General features: G+C 50.3%; 11 protein-coding genes across 11 annotated transcripts; 6 read left to right on the top strand and 5 right to left on the bottom strand.

Moving 5' to 3' along the window:
- Positions 1–1,016: 1,016 nt before the first annotated feature.
- Positions 1,017–2,492, bottom strand: N7496_007111 (glycoside hydrolase family 16 protein; the record flags this gene model as incomplete). Its single annotated transcript, XM_056700040.1, has 1 exon — positions 1,017–2,492. The coding sequence occupies one exon, from the start codon at positions 2,490–2,492 to the stop codon at positions 1,017–1,019; it is 1,476 nt and encodes a 491-aa protein (XP_056555453.1).
- Positions 2,493–3,726: 1,234 nt separating this feature from the next.
- On the top strand, positions 3,727–5,315 carry N7496_007110 (uncharacterized protein; the record flags this gene model as incomplete). The annotated part of the gene is made up of 2 exons (XM_056700039.1): positions 3,727–4,477; positions 4,549–5,315. 2 exons carry the CDS (start codon positions 3,727–3,729, stop codon positions 5,313–5,315), a joined length of 1,518 nt encoding a protein of 505 aa, XP_056555452.1.
- Positions 5,316–6,126: 811 nt separating this feature from the next.
- Positions 6,127–7,446, bottom strand: N7496_007109 (zinc finger HIT domain-containing protein; the record flags this gene model as incomplete). The annotated part of the gene is made up of 3 exons (XM_056700038.1): positions 6,127–6,820; positions 6,882–7,337; positions 7,403–7,446. 3 exons carry the CDS (start codon positions 7,444–7,446, stop codon positions 6,127–6,129), a joined length of 1,194 nt encoding a protein of 397 aa, XP_056555451.1.
- A 424-nt stretch (positions 7,447–7,870) lies between these two features.
- On the top strand, positions 7,871–8,773 carry N7496_007108 (oxidoreductase, short chain dehydrogenase/reductase family; the record flags this gene model as incomplete). Its single annotated transcript, XM_056700037.1, has 4 exons — positions 7,871–7,918; positions 7,980–8,275; positions 8,332–8,632; positions 8,684–8,773. 4 exons carry the CDS (start codon positions 7,871–7,873, stop codon positions 8,771–8,773), a joined length of 735 nt encoding a protein of 244 aa, XP_056555450.1.
- Positions 8,774–8,957: 184 nt separating this feature from the next.
- Positions 8,958–10,136, bottom strand: N7496_007107 (NAD(P)/FAD-dependent oxidoreductase; the record flags this gene model as incomplete). The annotated part of the gene is made up of 1 exon (XM_056700036.1): positions 8,958–10,136. The coding sequence occupies one exon, from the start codon at positions 10,134–10,136 to the stop codon at positions 8,958–8,960; it is 1,179 nt and encodes a 392-aa protein (XP_056555449.1).
- Positions 10,137–10,668: 532 nt separating this feature from the next.
- Positions 10,669–12,088, top strand: N7496_007106 (FAD-dependent oxidoreductase; the record flags this gene model as incomplete). Its single annotated transcript, XM_056700035.1, has 2 exons — positions 10,669–10,970; positions 11,053–12,088. 2 exons carry the CDS (start codon positions 10,669–10,671, stop codon positions 12,086–12,088), a joined length of 1,338 nt encoding a protein of 445 aa, XP_056555448.1.
- A 943-nt stretch (positions 12,089–13,031) lies between these two features.
- N7496_007105 (transcription factor domain-containing protein) lies at positions 13,032–14,530 on the top strand (the record flags this gene model as incomplete). The annotated part of the gene is made up of 2 exons (XM_056700034.1): positions 13,032–13,249; positions 13,306–14,530. The coding sequence occupies 2 exons, from the start codon at positions 13,032–13,034 to the stop codon at positions 14,528–14,530; spliced, it is 1,443 nt and encodes a 480-aa protein (XP_056555447.1).
- Positions 14,531–15,096: 566 nt separating this feature from the next.
- Positions 15,097–16,192, bottom strand: N7496_007104 (fumarylacetoacetate hydrolase family protein; the record flags this gene model as incomplete). The annotated part of the gene is made up of 5 exons (XM_056700033.1): positions 15,097–15,272; positions 15,335–15,662; positions 15,720–15,839; positions 15,887–15,967; positions 16,028–16,192. The coding sequence occupies 5 exons, from the start codon at positions 16,190–16,192 to the stop codon at positions 15,097–15,099; spliced, it is 870 nt and encodes a 289-aa protein (XP_056555446.1).
- A 566-nt stretch (positions 16,193–16,758) lies between these two features.
- On the top strand, positions 16,759–17,838 carry N7496_007103 (2,4,5-trihydroxytoluene oxygenase; the record flags this gene model as incomplete). The annotated part of the gene is made up of 1 exon (XM_056700032.1): positions 16,759–17,838. The coding sequence occupies one exon, from the start codon at positions 16,759–16,761 to the stop codon at positions 17,836–17,838; it is 1,080 nt and encodes a 359-aa protein (XP_056555445.1).
- A 223-nt stretch (positions 17,839–18,061) lies between these two features.
- Positions 18,062–19,432, top strand: N7496_007102 (putative endo-1,3(4)-beta-glucanase; the record flags this gene model as incomplete). Its single annotated transcript, XM_056700031.1, has 1 exon — positions 18,062–19,432. One exon carries the CDS (start codon positions 18,062–18,064, stop codon positions 19,430–19,432), a length of 1,371 nt encoding a protein of 456 aa, XP_056555444.1.
- A 594-nt stretch (positions 19,433–20,026) lies between these two features.
- On the bottom strand, positions 20,027–25,029 carry N7496_007101 (WD40 repeat domain-containing protein; the record flags this gene model as incomplete). Its single annotated transcript, XM_056700030.1, has 5 exons — positions 20,027–23,271; positions 23,323–24,095; positions 24,152–24,460; positions 24,513–24,636; positions 24,699–25,029. The coding sequence occupies 5 exons, from the start codon at positions 25,027–25,029 to the stop codon at positions 20,027–20,029; spliced, it is 4,782 nt and encodes a 1,593-aa protein (XP_056555443.1).
- Positions 25,030–26,332: the final 1,303 nt, after the last annotated feature.

The following is a 26,332-nucleotide window of genomic DNA, read 5'->3' as shown; positions in this document are numbered from 1 at the left end:
ATACTTCAGCATATGCATCATCGTCACCCAGGCGTTTTCTTTTTTTTCCGGACATCCATCTACATTCTTTCCGGCGCACATGGCGACTTTAGAAAATGGGTTGGCGAAGTAGGGGATTGGCCAACAGGGGCCTTTTTTCTGGACGGGACCGTGATGTTTTACTGAGTTATTGTTAATGTTTCTACGTTTTGTTGTTTTATGGTCTGAACGAAACTCGAATGATACCCCCCCATTATTGTTGGTGGATGATGTAATGTTAAAAAGCTTGTATGAGGTAGTCTTGAATGGAATACATAGTTCTAGTCTGCGTAGATTTTATGTTGAAGTAAACACGACTAACTATTCACCTTGATCGCTAGGCTTTTCTAGTGGATTGAGTTCACTGCATTCATAGTAGCAGTCTCAAAAATGAATACCGAGTAGCTAGCTGGCTCGTCTAAAATAGAGAATAGAATAGAAAATTCGCACTCCAACCTAGAGACAGATATCCATTGCGATAAGGTGGTTGCCGACAAATCAAGTCCTTCGATGTCATGAAGCAGCCTACATCCAGTCCTAGACCCTCAATGATTACACAGAAATCGTATGTTTTGCATCTCGATTTGAACAAGTATGCTTTTGTTTCTTTCGTCACTGGTTATGATGTTGGTTGGGGCTTTCAGTTAGGGTTCAGTCATGGAAGGGACCGTCCGAAGGTATACCCTACGCGCAATGTCCATACCTAGCCCAGCCATTACAACCTAGTCCAAAATGCAATAAGGTTCTGCTTTCATGGCGAGTCGAGATTTACTTGGACAGATGTTGGCTTATGAAAAGTAATCCCGGTATAGTAATAGTACTCTATCGTGCTGCCTTACACAAACTATATATTGTCGATGCCGAGAACGACACACAGACAGACTCATGGTGCAAAGAGCAAGTATCCATTCGGATCTATAAAAATACACGCCCATGCCTCTCACCAACGCATCTCCTGACAAGAGACAGGACGAATTCCATAAGGATAAGTGGAGCCCTCAACCACGCAGCCCACCATTCGCAAAGCGCAGGTCATCAATGTTACAAGCATGCTCACACCACGGAGATGGCTCTCTATGATGAGGACGTTTGGGTCTCTTGCCATGCTTCTTGCGACCCTTGCGACCCTTGCGACCCTTTCTGCATTTCCGACCCTTTCGAGCCTTTTTGCATTTCTTCATCGAGGATCCATCGATAATTTCCGCTCCTGGTTCCCAAGAGTCATCTAGCCAGCTGTCGACGTCGGATGAAGAGGTATTTCCTGCAGGAATTTGATGTCCACCGTGTCGTTCGGAAGGAGGGATCTCGAAGCCCTGCGAGTCACCGGAAGAGATGTTGTATGCCAGCTCGATATAATCAATGGCCATCAGGACACTCTCGCCGCGTCGCATATCACCCGTCCACGAGCCGCCGTCGCTCCAGAGGTTAATCACCAGTCTGCTGGGTTGATCGGGCACGCGATACGTTTTGGCATCCTGGGGTTTGTTGTTCACCCACCAGCGAGAGATATTCGAAAGCCAGTCGAGACGGTGGGTAGACCAAGTCGTCCAGTGTACGGGGAGATCCGCGATCGTGCTTGCACCGGGGATCATTGCGTCTTTGATCCAATCATAATCCGGTTGGTTGGCGTAGTGTACCCGGTAAGGGGGGTCCTTTGTTAGGATTTCAATGTCCGATTCGCAGTTCTGGGCGCGATACGTGAATATGCCGACACAGGCACCGGGGTGTGGCTTGGACTCTGCGGAACTGGCTGTTTCATTCAAGACGACGCTTTGGTTATCCCAGACCGGAGAGCTTTCAGGCTGTGACAAGACCAAGTTGTGCGGTAGAATGCGAAGCCGGACGCGAAGCGAACAGTGGAAGATATTGCGGACTTTGGTTTCGATCTCGGAGGTCGATGTATAGTCCCAGTGACGGGTAGTGCGGAGGACTAGGAATGTCACGACGTCGTCTAGCTCTTGCCGGTTTCTGGTGAAGAAGACGTTGTGTTTGGAGTTGACCATGGGAATTGGAGCCTCGTCGGTGCGAGGGCGCTGCCATTTCTGGCTGATCCAGTCCTTGTCGAAGGCGGTTTCGAAGAACCAGAGAGTATCGGGCTGTCCTGCTGCTGCATGGGCGTCTTTGGTCTCGTCCTGGTCACCCCGGTGGTCATTTTCATTCCCATCGACATCGTCCTCTTCATCGTCTTCCTCGTCCCAGTCTGCCAACTGTTCTACTTCGTCATCCTGTGAGTCCAAGATCTCCGCATGAGCCTGCCTGGCCAATGGAACGGAGCGAAAGTCCCAGAGCTTGTAGTGCTGGAAATAGCCCGGATCTGGACCAGTCACGGTGAAACAGTCGCATTCTCGGGGATCCTTCTTACGACGAGGCTTCTCCGAGATTTCCAGAAGAGGATCCGAGCTGGAGGCACTCGTCAGACTGGCGCTGAGTATAGCGAGTCCCAGGATGACTGATGATAGGGCGCCTGGCTTCATGGTGGTCAGCTGGGGCGACACGAGAGTGAGAGAGACCAATACAAGGGTAGAAATGGAATGGTATACATTGTTTGGGTGCGAGGCGAGTCCTTCTGGCTACACGAGAGGCAGTTGCGATCGTGGTCAATGGCAGTCAGTTAGGGCTTCATGGCTTCCTGATTGGGTATACCCGTGACTCGAATCACTCGAATCATGCGCGGCGGTTATTTTCCTTCAGGAAGTAGTTCTTTATTGGGCTCATCTTGGGCTGTGGCGAATAATAGTCACTCTGATTCATCACACCGGACTGCTTTCTCGTCCTTCTTATGGTTATTGTATGGAGTACCCTCCAGTTGTCCAGCCTCATCTCAGCCGATTGAATACCACGAGGGCCTCGTGTCACAAGAGGGTATGAAAGATACGTCGATGTCATCATGAGACCGGATGCGTCGTGTTGAGGGAGCCTGGCCTGATAAGTTTGACCGTGAGGACGGGGGCGATGCGAGGCTACGCAGCCAATAAAGTGACGATTAACCAGGCCCATCCAATCAGCACCTGCAGGTGGCGCCTGCAAACTCGAGTTGCAGACCCGATGGTGATTGGTCGTAGGGCTGGGAACGGGGGGCAAAGGGGCGGTCGAGAGGTCAGCAGCCAGCGAGGAGCCAATGAGCGTAGACCTTACCGCTCCGGTTGGAAATATCGGGTGCGCTGCGTCGCACTAATGCACGCTAATGCACGCCAAGAGGAGCCCACAACGCATACATGCCCGTGTATTGGTATGGTCATGGCTGGTAATATATCATCATTCCAACAATTCGAGCGACTCAATGGTCTTTTGTCAAGGGGGAAAAGACTCGAAATGATTCAGAGAGGAGGGAATCATGATCGGAAACCAATAGTATTCACTATATTCTAAAAGAAGAGTCATATTCCAAGGATCAGTCACGGAGTATCGGTCTATTCTCGTGCAAGAGTCCAGCGTCTGACCTGCAGACCAGCACCGAACGGACAATCCGGAAAGGCAAAAATTGGCTGTGCGACCCGATCCCCCCTTCTTTGTCGCCCTTTTTACCCTACGGCCTCCCCCCAGAATAGCAACACTACAACCCTCCCCAACCTTACGCTACCCACATACTCGTCCATTTTGTCTATACGCTACACCCTCTATACTCGACAAAATGGACGATTCTCTGATCTAGATGCTCTCGAAATTCCTTTCAGAACGACAACCACTCCGATCTATACTATAGCCACCATGTCCACTATGACCACTCTCGAAAGGAGTCACTCCTGTACCTCCAGCACTTCGCTCTCCATGTCTAGTCCGCGTCTCTCCGTTTTACATGACACCACACCCGGCTCCGAACTCTCGCTTATCCATCTGCATGACCGAATGAACCAACTCGACTCGCGCGTCTTGGAATTACGCTCCACCGTTTTGACCAAAGAGGGCTATGTCGACCGCCGGAACCGTGAAGATGAACATATTCGCCGTGAATTCGAATGCCATCGCGCTATCTCCCAACGCATCGATCTCAATGTCGTGGCTCTTCGTACCGATGTCGACCAGATCAAGACGAGTATCTTTCAACTCAAGTCCAGTATCGGTCAATCCGGTACCGAGACGGTTTACTTACGCGGCGACGTGGATCGTTTGCAAAAGACCATTGACCAGTTGCAAGTCGACATTGAATCGATCAAGGGCGAGGCTTGTGCCACGCGGATTGATATCAGCAAATTGCAGACGGCCTCCAATCAGCTCCGTACAGATCTGATGACTCTGGACCACAAGATCTCCCGTCAATATAATGCCTTGAACTCGCGGATGGATTCAATTGAATCACAGATGAAGTATGCCGATCGAGTCCGGTTCAACTCTCTGGCTCATACGGTTCACGCTCCCATCAGCCCCGTCCCGGTGATTACGGATGACGGGGCCCTCGAATGGCCCCAATATTTCCCACGTACCGTGTGGAGATTCTGGTGCCTCAAGAAACGAAGCCGAGGTAAGCTTCAGTAATGACAAGATAATAAGTCCGCTCCCTGACCCCAATTCTAACAAAACTTCCCCATTTAGTTCATCGTTTGGTTGAACTCGCAGAATTCTACCAACTGGGTGATTACCAGGATTGGTGCCGCATGCATCCTACCGACATGTTTGCCGACGACAGTGATTCCAGCAGCTCCAGTGATGGCTCTTGTAGCATCACTCGCGCGGAAGCTGTCCGTCGGTATCCCGAGGCTGCACACCAGGCCCTGGCTGCCACTCTAGGTCTGATCTACTATAAGATTCGTAACGAGGTCGGTGAAGGACCACATGGTCCCATCACCGCACGTCCTCCAAAGCGTCAGCAGGAGGACGTGGCTTCGACAAGCACCAGTAACAAGTCTAAGCCCGTGAAGATCCCCCGTCGTCCCAGTGTCTCCGACACATTCTTACACCGCCTGGTCACCGGCGGTCCCTCCGTTGAGTCGAAGTCTTCAACCTCTGAAGAATTCGACAAGTTGGGGTGGAACCCCTTCGCCGACGTCTCGGATGATGCTATGAGCAAACTCCGGGCGATCGACCCCCAAGACATTGGCACCGTGTTGCGGGCCCTTGAGCAGGGTCGTCTGAAGCTTAAGCCCAGTCGATCCGAAAAGCTCAACATGTCTCCCACAGATTCAAAGGCTAGCCATCCATTCGGTGGAAAGACTTCCGAGCCCATCGCTCAGGAAGACGTGGTGCCTACCGTGCCCAACACGGTACCCACGCAGCCTATCCATTCATTGGACAGCAGTAAGTCTGCTTCCGTTCCGGATTTGCCGGAAACTGCCTCTGAGGCAGATAGTTCAACTTCTTGAACAGCCTTGCTGCGCAGGTGGTGAACACTGGTCTTCCCTGGTCATATACCCCTTGGGTATATACCGTCGTGTCCCGCTGCTGTCGGCCACGAGAAACATTCTCAGGTTTGGGTTTATGCACATAAGTATTGCATTCAGCATTGGAGTTTTATATTATATTTGATGGGATCTTGTGGGACTTTGGGATTATATTGCATCTTGCAGCGATTTGTGGGAGCATTTCTTGGAGTTTTTATTGGAGTTTATGTTTTTTGATATTGATCTTTTCGGGATCAATTTTTGTGATTTAGTTCAATACCCCCTGGGCTGTCTTTACGAATCCCGGCTGTTTGGGTCCTTTTTGGAGTTATTGTGATCGTTACGATCAATTGATTAACTCCTCGATGGCACAGGTCTTCTTGTCCCATCGACCGAGTGCTTTGAAACCTTGTCTAACCTCGTCCATCCTATCCGTCCTTCGGACCGATTAGTCCTGGCCCTCGTCTTTGAGATTGATCTGCCGAGCCTGGTATATCTTATTGATCCGATGGTCGTCGATCCGCTTGGTGGGCGTCAGACATGGACTTTGTCTTGATTCACGATATTGTTTTGGACGCCACTCAAATAGCCCTATGCAGCACTGACACACCGACTCTAGTAACCCAACGCAATCCTGCTCAACCTTATAGACCTTTACTGAGTTTGAACATCATCTGACTAGACCTATACATTGGTTCTGTACATTACTGACATCTTCCCTTGAAATAGGCACTCGCTTCCCATTATCGCCTTTTTGTATTATATGGCAGCCCTATATACAGATGCCCAATAATCACACACTCTCAAACAAATCCTGCTTCAACACCTCCATAACCTTCTCTTCATCCACATCCTTCAAATCCACACCCCCCTCTCCCATCGTCCCCTCCTGCTCCCCATCGGTAGATTTATCACCTACTTCCTCCGGCGTAGCAGTCCGTAGATACTCCTCTTCCAGAATAAACGGAGATGTCTCCTTCGACGCCAGCATTTTCTCGGGGGAATCTGGGAGCGCGTAGACTGTAGGGAATTCGAGGACTGTACGGTCACGTAGTACTGCTGCTAGTTTTGCGGAGGGTGGGAGGGGGGCAAGCACTGGTTTTTTGGTCGTTGTTCTTGGGCGGTGCAGGTAGAAGTAGAGGTTGCGGTGTGGTGTCAGAGGGAGATCTTGTTCTGTTCCCTCTGCTTGTGCAGTTGGAGTTTCGGTTGTCTCTGGGTTTGTTTCTGGGTCTTTGGGTTCCGCGGGTGTAGTTGTTGCTGTAGGCATTGAGCCATCGGGCTTCTCGGTGGTTGTAGATGCCTGCTCTGTAGCGGTATTCTCCTGGGAGACTTCTTTCTCTTTCTTATCCGTACTCGGCCGGTCTTCCCTGGGAACTGGGAAAGCCCGGTCATAAGCCTCGGAGATGGGGTATGTCTCCAATGCATTGCGAATAGTCTTCTCCCCAGCCGCGGATATCCATTCCACCGTCCAGCTGAGACACTTGTGCCTGAAAAAAACCCCAAAGATTAATACCAAACCATCAACAAACCACAGACGTATCAACTCACTTAGGATGCCACCGCGACGTATTCTGCTTATTCCTCGACATCCCCCTCGGCGCCCTCAGAACCTTCACCCGACCCGCCTCCGCACCACGCAAGAACCCAGCTTCACCCTTCACCAGGCCCTGCGTAGGATATTTCCTCTTACGCCCGGCGCCAGAAGCGGCACCAGCACTGGCATCATCCGTTCCCTCCTCGCCTGGCACGGCCTGTCCGCGCGCCAACTCAATCCCTCGATTTTCCACATCTCTCTCCGCGCGCTCCAGCGAGCGCTCAATACCCGTGATAAAGTTAAAGTCCCGGTCAAACGCGGCTTCGCTGGCGAGTTCGCTTCGCTTGAGGTATGCGGCTGGATCGCGGACACCGGAGCATTGGGACCAGAGTTTATGGCGGCGTGTGCAGGGGAGGGAGCAGGTGCGTGTTGAGCAGCGCGGACAGCGGTATTTTGGGGGGTTGACATGGCTAGCAACAGGGGTGGGTTAGATGAGAAGGTATAGTTTGGAGACAGCAGAGGGTATATTACTCACCATATTGAGCAGAGCTCACTGAGCAGAGGGTCTGAGGGGTCCATTTTGGTTTGTTGAAAAGTGATGCGATGCGACTTTGATAAAGTGAAGCTCCGGAAATTTGAGCGCGGCTTATCGATAGCGGCCTAAGGCGGCAAATGGTCTTCGGTGTTGCTAAGGTCCCAGACTGCTAAAAACATCGTGGAGACTATGAGCAATGATAGATGATTAATTGCATGAAATTGCAGAATCCAAGACTACTTCGGATGATATTATCATCGGATGGTTTGTCAACATCAACCGCCAGTCCTATTCCCTCAAGATGATATCATCCATGTGGTTGATGATCAATCCCCGCAGCATTTCTAAGCGTCGGCGATAGCTGGGACGCCGAGACGTCTACTTAAGTCGCTATTATCCTCGCCGGTGTCTGATAATTCTTGAACTGAATATTTTTGAATCATTTCTCCAAATAACTATTTCTACGCTATGGCTTCAAAGGGACTTGCAATTATCGCCGGCGTCGGCCCTGGCACGGTATACATCATCGCCCTTGCCCATGGAAGTGGAGATAGCAATAAGCTAACAAACCCCGCAGGGTGCCTCCATTGCCCGACGCTTTGCCAAATTATATTCAGTCGTTCTCCTATCTCGTACGCCGGGTAACTTCGAGCCACTTGTCCAGGAAATCAATTCGAACGGTGGGAAGGCGATTGGCATCAGCACCGACGTCTCGGATCCTAACAGTGTCAAGTCGGCCTTTGATGAGATCGAGAAGCAATTCCCGGACTCGCCGTTGGCTGCATCTATCTTCAATCCTGCTGGTGGTTTTGTGAAGAAGCCCTTTTTGGAACTGACTAATGAAGATTACGCGGGGGCACTTGACTCTCAAGCGTACGTATTATCTACCTAGTGAGAGGTACTACCACAACATCTAATTCCATGAATAGGAAAGGCGCATTCTACTTCGCCCAGCGCTCTTTGCCCCTCCTATTAAAGGCCAAAGAGTCATCTCCCCACCCGCCGACTCTCATCTTCACGGGTGCAACAGCTAGTATCAAGGGTTCTGCCCAATTCGCTGCCTTTGCAAGCGGCAAGTTCGCTCTTCGTGCTTTGGCTCAATCACTGGCCCGTGAGTTTGGCCCGCAGGGTATTCATGTGTCGCATACTATCATCGATGGTATTATCGATATCCCACGCACGAAGCAGTGGGTTCTTCCTCATGAAGATGCTAAATTGAGCCCTGATTCGGTAAGTCTCAACATAGTTGCCAGTGCTTTAACTGTATGCTGACTGGTTTAGATTGCGGACTCGTATTGGTATCTACATACTCAACCGCGGACCACATTTGCGTTTGAGTTGGATTTGCGACCTTATATCGAGAAGTGGTAGACAAATAGCTATTACTCTGCTAAGGACCGTAGGGTTGAATGCTAGCATAAGAGCATCTCGGCCTCTTTACTTTGGTCCTAAGCTACAACACAAATTATTCCAAGCACCCTGTCGGTTAAATATTACAATTAAATACAAAGACCAGAGAATTATTCTATCAACAAATGTAAAGTAGCAATGTAAATCACTGCACCTTTCCTCGCAGGAACTTCGGTGCCTCATAAGTCAAAAAGTCCTTGCCCTTGAAGAACCACACGAGACAGCCCCAGAGTGTCCATCCACCCAAGTGTCCTGTCCCCGTCGACTGTCCCACAGGGACAACCATCATCATCTTCTGGGCTTTGGCAGAATACTTGGCAATGCGAGTGTTTTTCCTGACACTCGCAGCAATATTCGACGCAACAGTCGTCGCTTGAACTGCGACTCTGGAGAGGAGTCGATATGGATGACAGGTAATATCGCCGAGTGCATAAGTGTCGCTGCGGCTGTTTCCGTATTCCACGACTCGAAGTTGTTCATCGACATTCACCCATCCATCCTGGTTGAGGAAGCTCTTCGGGATGAACTCGTTGTTTGGGATCACCCCTGTTGTGGAGATGTATTCATCTGCCGTAATGGTTTGACCAGTGGACAGTGTTACAGTCCAGATCTCAGTTTTTGGATCCTGGGTCACTTGGTCGACGGTGACATCCTTCAGGATCTCGACATTCTTGCGTCGTAGGATTGACTCGGCGGTTCTTTGCACAGTTTCCGTTGCCCCTTCCAACAATGAGCCAGTCTTTGAAACTAGAGTGATGTTCTTGACTGAGCCCGGTGCTTCAGCGAGTTCTCCGGCAAGTTCGACTCCCAGTGGACCACCACCACCAATAACAATCCTCGTAGCTTTGAGTAGCTTCGCCTGTGCCTCGGAAATAGCCTTCCTAGTATCTTCAAATGCAGTTGCCTTGAAAGGAAGCTTCAGACTGCCCTGTCCAAGCGTAGCAGGTGTCGTGCTACCAGATGCAATCACCAGATAATCGAACGCGACTGAGATAGCATTGCTCTCGGTGGAGGAACTTTCGCCCGTAGTGACTGACACCGACTTCTTCGAATAATCGATGCTTCTGACAAGTCCCCGGACAAAAGTGAAAGAGCGACTGGGATAGTCGTTGAAGGTTTCACGGATATCATAGAGGTATTTGCTTGATGGCAAACTTCCAGGCTTCACGAGGAATCGGGGAGTAGCGATGTTGAAGTAATATTCGTCCGATGGGTCGATCAGTGTGACTGATGCTTCTGGCGCTTGTCGGAGTAGTTTGTGACTGACCCCTAGACCTGCATGGGAGGCCCCAATGACTACTACGGAAACACGCTTGGATGCCATTTCCTTGAAGAGTATGAAATTCGGGAGGGGTTAAAAAGGAAGCTTCGTCGGATGGACTTTGCTGATAATTAAATATTATTCAAGCCTAGTGGCCCCCCTCCCTCATGGCCCAGGGGTAAAAGCTACGCCATTAGTGAAGTACTCTAATTTAATGTTAAGCCTGAAAGGAAATAGTGGCTCGGTCCGACCGTTACCTCGGATCTTCATTCGATGGGATGATTCCATGTGGTCCCGGTCGGAGGAACTTTCGGAGGAACATTTTGGATCCTCCATGTTTATAATGAGCCTCAAAGGTGCGCATAACATATACCTGGCCCAACAGTAGATCAGACGGTATTTCCATGGTTGTAAAACCTAATTTCAGTGCTCTAGAACCTCATTAATGAAAAACGGTCGTGCGTCTCTCGGCCTGATCGGCATAGTAGACACCCACGGATATGGAGCGACCATGAGTACAAAGTATCAAGCTGTCCCATCACTTTTATATGCAAAAACGATCCGATGCATTGACTCTCATAATATGAACATCGACATGAGTACTCGAGACAGTAACTTCAAAGTGATCGTTGTGGGCGGAGGCCCGGTAGGACTCGCAGCTGCCCATGCCCTTCACCTGGCTGGCATTGATTTCCTGGTCCTGGAGCGCAGGCCTGCCATCGTGGAAGATAAAGGCGCCAGCCTCATTGTTCATCCTCATACCCTACGGGTTCTTCATCAATTCGGTGTACTAGAGAAGTTGCTCCCTCGGGGAGCCGAGCTGCACCATCATTTGTCTTTTACTGCCGAAGGATACGTTTTCAAGGAGGGTACTCAATATGCCCAAATACGCCAGAAGTGAGTTCAATCCGTACAACAGGTGTCTTTATATTGACTCCGCGCATATTTTTCACATTTGTGCATGTTCTGACCCAGACAGTCACGGTTATGGGCCGGTTGCATTCCACCGCTCCGAATTGATTGAGATTATGTACAACGATCTTCCGCTGGCCGCTAGAGAAAGAGTCTTAACAGACAAGAAGCTAGTCGACATCAAGACGAAGCCAGAAGGCGTCAGAGTGAGCTGCGCAGATGGCAGTACTTTCGAAGGATCGATTGTGATCGGTGCCGATGGTGTTCACAGCAAGACTCGCCAGTTAATGCGCAAGCTCGCCCTCAAGACAAACCCTACACGATCCTGGGACTCTGAGCAACCCTATGCAGCAACATATCAGCTCCTATACGGTTCATTTCCGTCACCATCTGCATCGGGCTTTGGGTATGATATCCAGGCAAAGGACAAGTCTATCATGTACTTTAGCGGTCCAGACCGCGGCTGGTTCTTCTTGTACAAGAAGCTTCCAAGGCCCACGCAAGAGCGCACAAATTACACCGACAAAGACATTGAGGATGTCGCTCAGGAGTTCTTAGAATTCCCGCTGACAAGAACCGTGAAGGTGAAAGACGTTTGGTCACGGATGTTAGCCGCAGGTCTGACGAATCTGGACGAGGGAATCGTGGAACACTGGAGCCTGGGAAGAGTCGTCCTTGTTGGTGATGCATGCCACAAGATGACCACGCATCTGGGACTCGGATTCAACAATGGAGTCCAAGATATAGTGGTACTCTGCAATAGTCTTCGAAAGATTCTCAATGCGGCTCCTAACGGGAACCCGAGTACAGGTGCCCTCACTGAGACTTTTGAGAAGTACAAGGCAGTTCGAATGAGCTCCGAATGCTCACTCAAGGGCGATGTCTGGAAATCTGGGGTTGAGACCCGTATGCATAGCTGGCATAATACGTGGTACTATATTCTGTCTCGGTATCTAGTTATTCCTAGCTGGACGGAGAGCTTGGTTATGCGCTACGTTATGGCGCCCGAGTTTCGCAAGGGACAAGTTCTGGATTATGTCGCAAAGGAAGAGCCGATGAAAGGGATGATAAGCTGGCTGTATCCAATGAAGGACCTGATCTGATATGAAGGCTATTCGTTCAACTCTAGGGTTCTGTTTGATCATATTCGCAGGAATGTATACTAAAGATCTAAACGGATCTAGCTTGTTCTAACACTTGCTCGAGAAGATGGAAGTATTCGACTCCATTAGTAAACCTGTGATAGCTTTACATTCGTACCAAGGCCTTCATCTCGGCTTTTTCTATTGCGAGATTTCTATCCCAATCTTCTTACCTAACCAAAGAAAAGTTAACTATGGCTTGATGAAGCCCCACTTGTGTTAGGGAAAAGATCCTCCGCGGAGGAACTTGGCGTGTTGTTGGCTCTATGATGAGCCAATCATGGCACGATATCTCGCAGCTTCCCCACAATTACGCCTGACATCACCAATTTGACCGAGAAGAGCAGATTGCGGTAGAGATTGTTGTCCAAGGATAAAATTCCTCCGAGGAGTTAATCTGTCTTCTGCAAACCCACATAGCTATTGTGTGTCTTGAGCGGCTCGCCTCACAAAGAGATTTTTGAACCTTCGTCGATATCACACCAAGTTCCTCCGGGCAAAGCGAGCTCCATCAGCAAGCACTTACGCAGTGTCCCGCAATTGCCATGACTAGTCCAAATTCCAGCCCCATGCCTTTGAGAGTTTGCGATAGGTGCATTCGGTATGTTATTCCGCCTCCACGCTGAAGACTCTGGCTAAGACCCACTGCAGCAAGAAGGTTAGGTGTATGTTTCCACGCTATCCGAAGGCACTGGTCCGCCCGCTGAATCGAAACAGGTAACCAGGCACGACCAACTTGCTCTCGTTGCTTTGAGCTCGGAGAGACGTGCAGCTATACTTCAGTGAAGCGTAAACCTGGCCCTCCTATTGGGTCCCACTACACATCCAATCCATCAAAACCTCGCAGGTCTCTAGGTAACCAAGTTTCCTACTAGTTCTTGAAGTTATCTAGCCTGAATATGGTATGCTGACAACCAGTGTGACCCATTTAGCCCACAAGCGCTGCAACGGCCCTCCAAGGGAGGGTCTGTCTGGTGACGAATCTGCCCCCGCTTTGGAAGGTCGTATCTTACAGGACCCATTGAGATTCTCGCCCTCTGTGGCCACTACCAACCAGACAGCGACCAAGGTCTCCCAAATTGCTACCCAATTACATTTTATTCCTGAGCAGACCGAGTATCTGTATGTGATACCCCGTCTTATTTGTGTCTATACTGAAACTAACGTGGTCCATCTAGCCTTGAGAGTTACTTCGATATTGTTCAAGATGCGAATCCCATCTTCTCTAAAGAGCTATTCTTCCATCGCTACCGAAGCTCCCAGTGTAGTGAAGATCTAATCTCAACAATATTGGTCATTACTGCAAAGCTTACCGGTTTCACTGTGAACAAAGATGACCCACTCAGTTTGGACACCCGTTTGGATCATATACTCAGCTCGAGTATATTGGAAGACGATCTAATTGGTGACGTCCTATCGCTTGATCAGTTCCGAAAGGCCTACCTTCTGGCGTTCTATGAATTTCATCAATTCCCTGGACATCAGGCTTGGCTACGAGTGGGAAGAGTGACACGCATGGCCTACCGCATCGGTCTTGACCGTCTAGACCATATCCGCACACTCTATCCCGACTGGAATACCGTTGGTCAGGAGGATCTTCAAGAATGGAGATCCCTCTGGTGGTGTCTTTACCGTCTGGACGCATACTCTAATCTCTCTTCCGGGACGCCATATCTGATTGATGACACCGTTATACGCACCTCATTTATTCAAAGCCACACAGCAGCCATCACGAACGCCTATCCGGAGCTCTTTCTACCACCCAATTCAGAAGATTTATCGAAAGTTCTTCTTGCCACCTCTTCAAGCCCAGAGACGTTGTTGAGAAATGTTCACAACATCACAATTGCTATCCTGCGCCAGGCCGGGCTTGTCATTCGCTTGAACTTGCTACGATCACAAGAAGGAATAGTTTCGCAAGTTGCCAAAGTCGAGCGACAGCTTGCTACGATTCGCTTAGCTCTCCCTCCAGGCTGGCTGAACCCAAGACGCAATGCATTCTCTAATGAATCCCATGCTGATCACCACGCACGAACAATCACTGTCCTTCATCTACGGATGGCACAGTTGCTTCTGTCGATTGCGGATCCTGGTCTTCGACAAGGCAATGAATGGTTGCTAAGCTGGCAACATGTTCTCGAGACATGCCAGGATATCGCATCTATCGCAGATCAATGGGATAGCTCATTCTGCCTCGCTATCGACCCGGCAATTTCATTCACCATATTCACGGCTATGATCTTCCTAGATCTTCATAAAAAAACTACCATCATGGTGGAGCACAATCATAGCTCCGATATTGATCACCACATCACCGTACTACATCTCCAATTGCAGCATTTTGCTAAGATTTGGACTCTGCCAAGGCTTCTCAAGCGTATGTCATCAGAGCACACTTATTGAGAGTGAATTGAACTAATAGAAGCACAGTGTCCTTTGAGAGCTTTAGTCAATCAGTGTCGGGTCCGCTCTCCTATCGCCACATTGCTCTGATACTGTCGCGCTTTGAGGCACCCTTACATCCCCGATGGTTACAATTTCTCTCATCTGCCAACACAGTTCTAGCAGACTATCAATAGCATTCCCAGAAAGGCCAACTGAATTTATACTCCTCTTTCAAATATATCACACCTCATAGTCTTCCCCAAAACCAAGTTTATCAATATTTATCTTTCGCTACTGGTGGGACCAAATCGACTTCTCCAGTAATGGTACAAAGCTTATGCAATATTTCTTCATGCTCAAAGCGAATACGAAGAGAAATCTTTGCTCGCATGGATACTCATAAAGTCTCAGCAGAAGGTCATCAGCCAAAGACTAAATTTGTACCAGAGTTTCGCTTTCACTAGCTCCCAGGCTAGGGATCTAAGCCGCCAATTCAATCATATCTAAATGAGCATTCAGCCTCATCACCTAAGACGCAGACCTAGGTCTGTGATTTAGAGCTCCAGGGACAAAGTTGCCAATTCTTACATTATCGAATCCTGACCATCCTCAAATATGACTTCATTCCTCAGTGTACCCAGTCCAGAGATCTCGACTTCAATTTCATCGCCGTCTTTCAGAAGTTGACGCGGCTTCTGAAAAATTCCGACTCCTGCCGGGGTTCCAGTCATCACCACGGTGTGTGCCGGGATAGTGGTGCCTGCATTGTGTGTTAAACACTGGAAGCTGATACAAGAAGAACAGCCGGAGTATCAGACTCACTTTGACTCATCCAGCTCAGTACCTGCTCAGGAGAAAAGACCATATCCTTCTGGATGATGGTATTTTGCTTCACTTCTCCATTGATGCGGGTTACCAAACTAGCCGTTGCTTTCCCTTCATTGAAAGTATCCGGGCTCACAAGAACTGGTCCGATGGGAGCAAATTTGTCAAATGCCTTTGCGTAGAAAAACTGGCCACCGGACTGTTCGGGAAGCTGAAAGAAGCGACAAGAAAGGTCGTTGCCAACTGTGTATCCAAGGATGTACGACGAGGCTTCTTCGGGTGTAATATCACGGCACTCGCGTGACGTTACGAATACTAGTTCACCCTGTCGGTGCTTTGTCAATACTAATCCAGTTTGACAAGCCGGTATCGTGAGACTTACCTCCCAATCTGGAAGATGCGAGGCGCAAAATCGACTGACAGGAATGCTCTCATTCGGAGCAGATAGTGCTGCTGCTGGCTTGGTCCATACCGGGGGATGTGCTGGGATAGATAACTGGCCCTGTGTTAGAAAATGAATAGCTAGCTGTCACATATCGAGTATCATACACTGGCTTCTTTTGCGTGGCTCCTATAATTGAGCCCGACACAGTAGATCGGCAGGTTCATTTGGGGGAGGGGTGGAAGCAGCTATCAAAAAGTGGAATCAGCTTCGAGTTGAAAGTGTATCGTGTACGACAACCGCCATACGTTTCCTACAATCGCTGTCGTTGAATGCCTGTTTTCCACCAAATCCTCGAAGGCTGGGTAAGCTGTGACCGATATTCCAAGGACGGGTTCAGGTGAATCGCATTTTGCCCAGAATCTCTCCCGGCTGTCGGTCTGAAATTGGAAAATGTATTTGAAATTGTCCATTGTGAAACTTGCGCAAACAGACAAACACAGCAGGCAAGAAGTCAAGGAAGGCGACCTTGAAAACAAGCGGATCTTGAACAAGCCAGATTATAAAAGGGTGATTAGAGATGGAAATTAAATCTGCACAGTTCAATTTCTGCGAGAGGTGGACACATCAATATCTTTTCCTGCCTAGGCAGGTGTGCTCGATTATAGCCAAAGTTCCTCCGCGGATGATCTTGCTCCGACCCAAGCATTCAAAGCTTAGAAGATCTGGCCGACCCCGCAGATGTAAAGGGGCTATTAGCCGCCATATCATGTCTGGGCCGAAGACCCTCCGCAAAGTAAGACTGTAGATATTCCGAGCGTAGGAATGGACCTTGCGGGAAACTGAGTGGCTCAATCAGTGGGGCTTATATGTAGAGACACATATCAAATGGGGTTCATAAAGAACGAGTTGCCGCACAGCTACTAGACATTTCAAATTAGCCACTTTCTATCACCTGTCCACTTGTCACTATTCATTCACCCAAGTTACTAGGGTTCTTGAAACCCCTTATTCACCAGACGGGAAAAGAAAGCAAAAGATGTCTTCTTGGATGCTTGACGTGATTGCACTTCTCCCCCAAAAATGGCAAGACTGGGTACTACCTCCATCGAGCATCCCAACCGTGCAAAATGACCCGTCCAAGGTCCAGTTGAGTCGCATAGCTCACGTTTATTTTGAGCACTATGATCTGGAAGCGTTCAGCAGGTTTGCCCAAGATTTTGGCTTCATCGAGGCCGAGCGCAAGGGAAAAACTATTTACTACCGCGGATACGGCAGAGACCCCTATATATATGTGGCTCATCAAAGCGCTACACGGAGATCACAGTTTATGGGCGCAGCTTTCGTGGCAAAAGATCTGGAAAACTTCAATAAGGCCGCAAAGCTATCAGGAGCTACACGCAAGTCGTTAGATGATGCCCCCGGCGGCGGCGAGATGATCACGTTTGCACGCTCCAATGGAACTTACTTCCATGTGTTATACGGTCAAACTGAGCGCGACTTGAACGGTACGAACATACCAACTGCGACGCACGACTCCCAGGGTCCATTTAATACACCTTTTGAAAAGCCACGGAAAGGGCAGTTCCAGAGATATCGTGATGGACCTGCTCTGGTGCACAAGCTTGGCCACTATGGATATGTGTGCAAGGAATTCGAATCGGAGCTAGAGTTCTACACTGGGAACTTCAATTTCGTCCATTCAGACATTCTATACCTCCCCCAGTTTCCTCAATTGGATGTCATGACATTCATGCATCTTGATTTAGGCGAGGAGTATACGGACCATCATACGCTCTTCCTGCAACGCGCTTCGCCAACAGTGCGAGAAACATATGTTCACCACACTTCATTTGAGGTGGCTGACTTTGATACGCAGTTGATGGGCCATCACTTCCTTGCTAAGAAGGGATGGAAAAGTGTCTGGGGAGTGGGAAGGCACATTCTGGGGAGCCAAATCTTTGATTACTGGTATGATAGTTCCAAGTTCAAGATTGAACATTATGCCGATGGAGATGTAGTAAATCAGGACAATGCGACTCGCAGAGAACCGGTTGGCCCGCTGTCTGTTTGGGGTCCTGAATTGCCGAAGGATTTTGGAGACAACAAAGCAAGCTAGTTCACGGCGATGGTGGTTTACATAGAAATTTTAGTCAAATATTTTGCCTTTTGATTTAAATGTGATTATAGGGTGGCCTATAGGAAAATAGACAGTATGCATGTTGTACAATATACTAGACCGGTGCGATTATCATGTCTCATACTCTCTTGTACTCTTCCTAATTAGGAAGGCGGCCATCTCTATCGCTTACTAACATCCCGCTGAGTCAGCGCATAACGTCATGCGACTGGAGCTTCCCGATCAAAGGGCTCAACTTCGCAAAGCTTCATCCATCCAACCCACAACCAACTCGAGAAGTGTCGCCATGGCCATTGATGATGCCTCACCACAGGCAGGGGGCTACCCCGACAATCATACCCGAGCCAGCCCCCAAACCGAACAATCACTAGGCCCCAACCCCGCAATGGCTGGCAACTTCCACTTGCAGGTGCGGCCGGAGCTAGTGGTGAAGCCTGACCTGTTTACGATGACCTTCGGATTCTTCGGGCGCAGGAACTGGCAGCGAAGCGTGGCATACACGATGATGGAGCGCGTGGAGAATTCGTGGCTTCTCACGGGCCGCGCTCTTACACAGGACGAGTTGGACGCGTTCACTACCTACTCGACACGGACCCTGTACTACCGGCGCATGGGTGTACCTCTTTCATCTTTCCTGGGAACGGCATATCTCTACTACAAAGTACGCAAGGACGCTGGTTTGCCGTCCAATGCTAGTCCAGCCTCAGTTTTTACCTTCCTCCGCAATCAAGCCCGGGTCGATAAAGCTGGGTTCCGGTCCATGGTTGCTGCAAACGCTTTCAAAATGCTCTTCATCACGACAACGGGCGCCCTTGTTTCCGGATTCGCTGCCCTATACTCAGAGACCACGAATGTGATTGTGGATCCCCGACTGAGGGGCTTTGTGGAGGACATGAGGGGCCAGAAGCCCGAGGAAGTGCGACAGCGTAAGCTCAAGGCCGCTAGCGAACGGATACGTCGCATGCGCGGCGGCGAGAAGGATATTGAGGGCTACATTGTTGAGGAACTGCAACATCCCGGTTCCCACCCGGAGCAAACCGATCAAGACTCTTACGTGTACGAGAGCACTCCCTCTGGTAGCGATATGACATACAACAGCTCGGAAAACGACCAGCAGAGTGCCTCGGCTGGCCAACAACGCTCTGTGGCGGAAGCTCCACGCAGGTCGTGGGGCTACGGTGGCCAGGCCGCATCCCAGCAGGGAGCATCTGGCGAGTCTTCTGCGGACTCTGATTATTTCTTCGGCGGCAAGGACGACGATGCCAGCCCCACGGCTCCGGAATACAGATATACGAATCCTGATGGTTCGCCTGCCGGGAGTGCCTGGGATCGTCTGCGTCGACAAAACGCCGGACAAAGCTCACGGGCTCCCTCGCCCCAGCAAGCTAGGCCGCAATGGGGTCAGCAGCAAGATTCTCCTAATTCACCAAGTTATACACCCGCCGGTGATCGAGATCAATACGACTCGAATAGAAGCCGCGAGAAGGAGCAGGCGCAGGCTGATTTTGACCGCATGATGGAAGCAGAGAGAAATGCTTCTCACAATGGATCGTCGCAGAACCGGGGTTGGTGATCATGATTTTGTCAATTGGAGCTGGCTATGCTTTTCTCATGTACAATAACCATCTATCTACAAATTTTAGCATCGAGTATTGGCTCGCTACTCTGAAGACTAGGAGACAAGTAACACCTGACACCTTCATTGGCCTTTGCAGGCAGATTGGTTTAGATACGAAAGCCCAATTTGATAATGAACCCAAAGCAAAAATTGCTAAGCCATGAATATGGCGCGCAGTCTTGAAAAAGGAGGCATGGTCGTGAAACTGGACAAGTAGGAGATTCGTTTCATGTATACGGTCGAAGTGATAGGAGAGATTGGTGCAAATTCAAAAACGGCTGCAAAAAGTAAAAGACTAGAAAGAATTGATAGGAACGACAACAGAAGGGCGAGTGTAGGGGGTATAAGAGTGGGAAGGTACGGGCAATTGGGAGCAAAACTGGGTGGTTCGCTAAACAAACATCAATAACGTCGAAGGAATCATGGAACGAAACGAGGTACAAAAAAAACTAATAGACGTGAGTGAGGGTAATGAATATAAACTCCAAAAAATGACAGCAAAACAAATCAAATCAACGAAAATGCAAAAAAAAGAAACCGAGACGACTCTTAATAACCATTGCTCTGACCATGCGCCACTGGCGGCAGGGTCTCATATGGCCATTCAGCCTCAGTATTTCCCCACGGCTCCACGCTGCGACTATTGCTCCGCATCCGAGTCAGACTGCGCAACTTATTCGCAAAACTCTCATTCGAGCTTCGATTTCGCCGGTGCTCGAAGGACATCCTTCGACTCGCATTCTGGCGAGTATCAGGTCCACTCAAAGCCGGAGCAGCTGTCATGGCGCGAGGAAGCAAACGGCCCATGTTAACGTGGTCAATGGCGATATCAATCGTGGCAGAAGACTCCCGAGGCGAGGTTGCTTCGTTGGAGAGCGGGATTGGAGGTGGAGGCGGGGGTGTGTTGAGATGCTGCAGCTCCGGGAGGATAGGTGGCGGTGGTGGAGGTGGAATCATTTCAACTTGTACGCCGGAGGGCCTTCGTTGCATGGCGTTCTCGATCGTCTCCTCGATGCTAATCGTTACGTGGGGGGATGTACCTGAGGCATATCCCCCAGAACTAGTGCGTCGGTGGCCCAGATTTCGACTGCGGCTATTGGAGCGGCTGCGTGGGAGATTGGGATTGAATCTCGGATGCATGGGGATATCGGAGGGAACGGAGGCGTGGTTGGCTTGGGCTTCTACCACGGGGACAGACATGGAGCGTTCGATTCTCTCAGCCTCGCCTTGATATCGGGCGTCGGACAGGAGGAGACCATTCGAGTAATCTGTCGGGATAGTTGGAACCGAAGGAGGTCGCTCTACTTCATGCCCATTGGCACCGTACTTGGGGTGTCTCATCGCCCTTGGTGTTGCAGGCAGCCCTAGAGGAACACCAGACCGGGAAGAGCCCGAGTCGGAGCTGCTTTGGTATTCTGGAGAGTTCTTGCTGGGAGGGATCTTGTTTCGAGATGGTGCTCGAGGGAAGTACGATCCAGCGGCTGGAGGATGCCCTTCCACTGGGCTTCGAGCATTGTGCAGTTCGCCTGGGAATGGGATATTCGGGGCAGACGGGTTGCGAGCAAGCGAAAGACGGCGGGCTTCGAGCTCAGCGGCTGCAAGCTCTCTTCTCTTCTTCTCAGCGAGACTGACAAAAGGCGTTGTTGGAGAGACCATCTCTTGAGCATCATCAGATACCGGCTCTGGCTTATAGGTGCTTCCATTGAGGAACACGTTCTCTTGGCCAAACACTTTGGCACTCAGTTGCTCAAGCCCACCAGCCGGAACGGAAACTTCTGGCTCGGGTGCCTGTCGAACCTCGGGCACACTGTGAGAAGGCCTATGCCTGGACTCCGGCGATGCATCTCGCTTCGAACTGGCTCTTCGCTCAGCTCGGCGACGGCTAGCACTACGGTGACGGGAGCGCAGGCGTTCGCGATCTCCAGAGACAAGCCTAAGCGGATCTTCTATATCATCTGGGCCAGGGACACCTTGTGTAGGCAGAGACATGGGCAAAGGCGACGATGGCGATCTGACAGCAGATCCTGTACGATCGACACTGCGACCCCGAGAAGACGGGTCTACTTTATCTCCTCCATGGCGGTTTGCCGTGTGCCGGCTGGACGAGCGCTGTCGGCTTCGCGATCCAGCTTTCCTCATCTTACTTCCACTTCTGGCCCGAGAAGATCCCTTCTTGCGTGATTCCCGTGGTTTTTCAGCTTCTCCAGTGTGGTATCGAGCTAATTCCTCAGGCGACATTGGCACCGGTGACGAAGGGGATCGCTTAGCAGGCTGTATATACCGCCTCTCATTGCGGCCACGAGTCTCCTGGGATACCTCGCGAGAGTTGTGCACGCGAGAACCTTGTTGGCTGCTTGTTTCATCCGTATTCCGTCGACCCCGACCAGGTGTACGACGACCATTCTGTTTTCTGGCGTGGTAGTTTGCCTCATCGAGACTGCTGATGTACTGGTCAATGCTGCGGCTACTCACACTCGGGCTCTTAGCTGAGGTGTAGCTGTTCAGAGTTGAAGTCGTACTGTTGGCGCTGGGCAAGAGTCCTTGAGAGTTAAGTGGAGCCTCTTCTGTCTGCACTAGGTCAATCTGCAGCCCATCTGGTTTTCGATCCCGTGAGCCGTTTCGGATATCAGAATGCTCTCTAAGTGCTTCGATGAAGCCTGGTGCTGGAGATGGCAATCCCTTGAAGGAAGCGAATTGGTCGGGGGCAGCCTGAACGGCGGTTTGAGGGCTGGGTTTCATGGATTGACTATCCTGGGATGGATTATAGCGTGCCGAAGACAGTGTCAACAGACCGATGTCTGCAGGTTTTTCATCCTGGCTTTGCTCGTGACCACTGGCATCGTCGTTCTCTGACGTTGAACCATAGTTGCTAGTGTTGTGGGAGTGGTTTCGTGAGAATGCCGGAGGGTGTACATCTACCGGAGTCTCTCCGATCGAGGGTAAGCGACGGCGATTAAATGCCGGGGTGTTGGTTCGAGAAGTCATTGCCTGGCTTAAACTCTGGATATTGTTGAGCTTGTATGATCCAAAGCCACCAGGAGACAAGGCCGAGTCAGCGACGGCGGATTCTGCGATTGGCGTAACACCGGGGGCGTTGGTTGGCGTGCGATCATCAGATTTCAACCCGGGGAATCGGTAACGCTGGTTCGGCTGATTGTCAAAGGATGTAATAAGTTTCAGCGCAGGAGTCTTTCCAGCCGGTCGTTGACTTGATCCAGACTTTGGCCGGTTTGGAGGCGGCATCAGACTAGCACCGAGAGGTTGCATGGGCTCTGGAGACGCCAATGGTGACTTTCCTCGGATCATTTCCGCAAAAGAGGCGGCCTGTTGAGCAGCCGGTGACGTCCACGGTTCAGTCGGTTCAGCCCCAGTACACATAAAACATCGGATGGCAAGTTGCTGCTGAGAATTCGAGACCACATGTTCTCCCCAGCGACGAACGAGATATGATTGGCGCTGCCAGTCCGTGGGCATGAGCAGACAAGTCATGAGAATGGCTTCCATAAAATGGTTGCGAGAAACGTAAACCTCAATTGCGTCATTGCAATCGCCGATTCCGAGGAGAATAGAGGCGGCGGTGTGGATGTCTCCAATTTCGAGCAATTTTTGCACAAAAGCTTGTCCAACCTTGTTCGCCTGTGCCTGTCCACTCATCTGGCTCATTGCCAATATCATCCAGTCTGCCATCGTAACTTGGCCAGGTCCGAGCATTGCTGCCATATGATCAGAATCGTTCTCATTCAGCCATCGGGTTAGTAGAATAGCGCTCTGGCTTCCTTCCTTGTGGCGGCTCACTGTGGAATTTGTTAGCGGGTATCAACGAGTGAATAACTATATAAACTTACGCTCGTCTCTCAACAAATCCTGAATATCACCATCCCACCCAAATACTACACTAAGCATCTGCTGTCGTAAATCATCTGGGGTTAGATGGGTCTCATCGAGAGGCGGCGTCTGTCTATATGGTACATCGTTCAATCGTGCACGAGTAAACGGAAAGAGATCGACTATATTTCGTTCGGCTGGACTCAAGTGAACTTCATTCCGAAGTCGAGATCCAGCACGAGAGCTTTTTGCGGACGACATGGAGATGGATGAGGCGTAAGCGTAAGATGCCGAAGGTTGTGGGGTGTCTCGGCCACTCATAGAAAACGATGTCCCACTCTGGGCAGATCGAGTGGGTGGTGAAAATGGCCGTTCCACCTTATACTTTCCAGAAGAAGCTTTCGAGCTGACAGATTCGGTTCGGCTTCGTGAAGACGCGGGGCTGATGAGATCGGCTCTCGCTTGCTTCGCACTCTCCGCACCATTCGTATCAAATGGCGTCCGTCTGCCAGCTGCTTTCTCTCGAATTTCGGGAGGATCTTGTAGGCGACGCGGGGACATTGTTCTTGATCGGCTGCCTTCGGACGCCGTTGATCGAGATCCAACTGCAAGATGTTGAACATTGGCAACCATGGCTGAGGTTTCAAGGTCGTATTGCTGTACTGTATCCTGAGGACCAATTGTGAAAAGAGTTGCCGTCGGACCATAGCTCGCCATGCCTCGCACACCCTGGATCGTAGGGATTGGCTCATACGTTACGTGCTTTGTTCGAACATCCCAAGACCACGTTTCCCTAGAAATATCATTATCAGTGGAAATTTGTCGTACTTCAAGGACCTAGTAACCTACCCCTCCAAATATTGCACAATTCTTCCATTTTTGGACCATGCCATCCACTTTGGATCTGATGATGTCGAATCGGATCTTTTTAGCACTCGAATTACACGTGGTGACTCTTTCCCAGGTGGTTTTGCTACACTCCAAACTCGTAGATCGCCATCAGAAGCCTGTGTAGCCAACATGTCCGATTTTTGCTTTGATGACGAGGCATGCCAGGCTAGAGAGAGAATTGGCGATGGCCCACGAGAAGTAGTCAATGTATGGAGGATGGTAAATTGTGGAAGAAGATTTGCGATCAAGATAGATCCATTCTGATAACTGTGAGATATATTAGTACGGTTGATTCCTTGGCTCGTAAGTCTTTACCTACCCAATGGCATATGTGCGACAATCTGTTGCTGGCGCAAGAGCTGTAATTGGATCAAATATCGTGCGCGCTGAAATATGCTCTGATGTCGGGGGTTCAAAAAGAATTACTTCGCCCTTGCCGTTGCCTAATAGTAGCTCTGTCAGTAATCCATGGAACTCCAAGTTCTTTCAGGTCTATTATTCGTACCAAATGCAACATTTCCATTGCGCATCCACGATGCGACTCTCAAATGCTCGAAGGATGCAAATCGCGCGATCTCGGTGCCCGTAAAAATGTCCCAGACAATTGCAGTTTGGCCTACATCGTAACTGACAACCAGCCTCCCCGCCCCGCGCTCGCTCACATTATCCACCGAGATGAAATCGATATTATCCTGGTGACTTGTAAAGCGACGTTCCACGGCCAAAGTATCATGGTGCAAGCATAGAATGACCGGACCCTGAGCATAGAGGAATAACGAGGCCGTGGAGGCGCAAGGCTCGAAGCGGGACTCCGGGACCTGGGACTGTGGTGCCATTGCTTTGACGGACTTTGAGGGTCGCGATTCTGACACCAGACTCCTGCTCCACATTACGTTAGCCGGCATTGTAAATGTGCTTTGTGCTATGCAATCCCAAATATATCTTGACGAGGCCGGAATTGGAGTGGTAAGCCAAGACGACACTTTCTCCGCACCGCTTGCTTGCCCGGATCTCGCGTCTCCACGAGATTGCTCTGGAACTTCCCCACGGAGCCCACCAGGATTAGGAAGAAAAGTGAAGAAAGAGAAATAAAGTCACTGACCTGACCGACTTGAACCAGGGGGGAGGTTACTAATCGATTTTCCACGACCCTGAGTACCGCTCAACGCACAGGAATGCAAAGCGACAAGATAGCGCCAGGCATTTGGGATGGGGAAACTCCGAGAGGTTAGTGCCTTACAGGCTAGCCAGCAAAGCGATGCAGCGTGGCTGGCAGTAGCGACGCAGTGATGCAGGCCTGGGATTATAATGGTGACTATCGACAAGTGTGCTCGGGATCACTATATGCGGGTTGACGAGACTGGCACAGTCGGGTTTTGCAGACCGACCGGAGGGTTGTTGAATATTAGATGTGGGAGAAGGTGCAGTACGAAAAGATCAGAGACGTAGAAAGATGACAAGGATAGTGTACTTTGGGAGGAAAAGGGCTCGCTTGTCCACTTTCATCACATCCCAAAGCTCTAGCGTGGGTGGAGGGGCTTGAGTTTGTGACAAGGCGCGGGGTGGGTAGGAGCAGGGGTGTGAAAGGGCCCTCGGCGCCATATGTATATCTATACGCGATATATAAAAGCTGGCGCTACCCTGCTGGGTCAGGATATGAGATATACGCTTGGCTCCAGTAGGACAGGGGGGAGAAACGGTCTAGTGGTTTACTGGTTGAGAATAAGCTAAAGTCGCATGTCCCCTTTAGTAAAAAAGGGAGAGGGGCGCAGACAGGCGATCAGAATTTCGAGCCATGGAGCAATCGGGGTTGACGCCGGGCCAGCAGTAGGCAAAAGCAGCAGGGCGCTTCATTTCACGACCGACCATACAGTGTGCTTGAAGGGAGTGACTAGGTACTCCACCGCCCCGTGTTTCCCATAGTCCCAGGATCGGAGACCAGCAGAGCATCACATCATTAGCGGAGACGGTGAGATCGAGCCTTTTTGGTGGCTGGAGGAGGCGTGGCTCTGGTCGTGCGGACTTGCACCAACGAGCATGCAGAAACGCGGGCGTAGAAGAAGTTACGGGCTTAGATCGATGCAGGAGGCTCCCGAATCACAGACGGAAAATCATCATTATGCTCAAGACCAAAATAAA

Source organism: Penicillium cataractarum (assembly GCF_028827025.1).
Source record: "Penicillium cataractarum strain IBT 29864 chromosome Unknown utg000005l, whole genome shotgun sequence".
Lineage (NCBI taxonomy): Eukaryota > Fungi > Ascomycota > Eurotiomycetes > Eurotiales > Aspergillaceae > Penicillium > Penicillium cataractarum.
The sequence above is the reverse complement of the archived record's forward strand: the minus strand, read 5'-3'. Positions and strand labels throughout refer to the sequence as shown.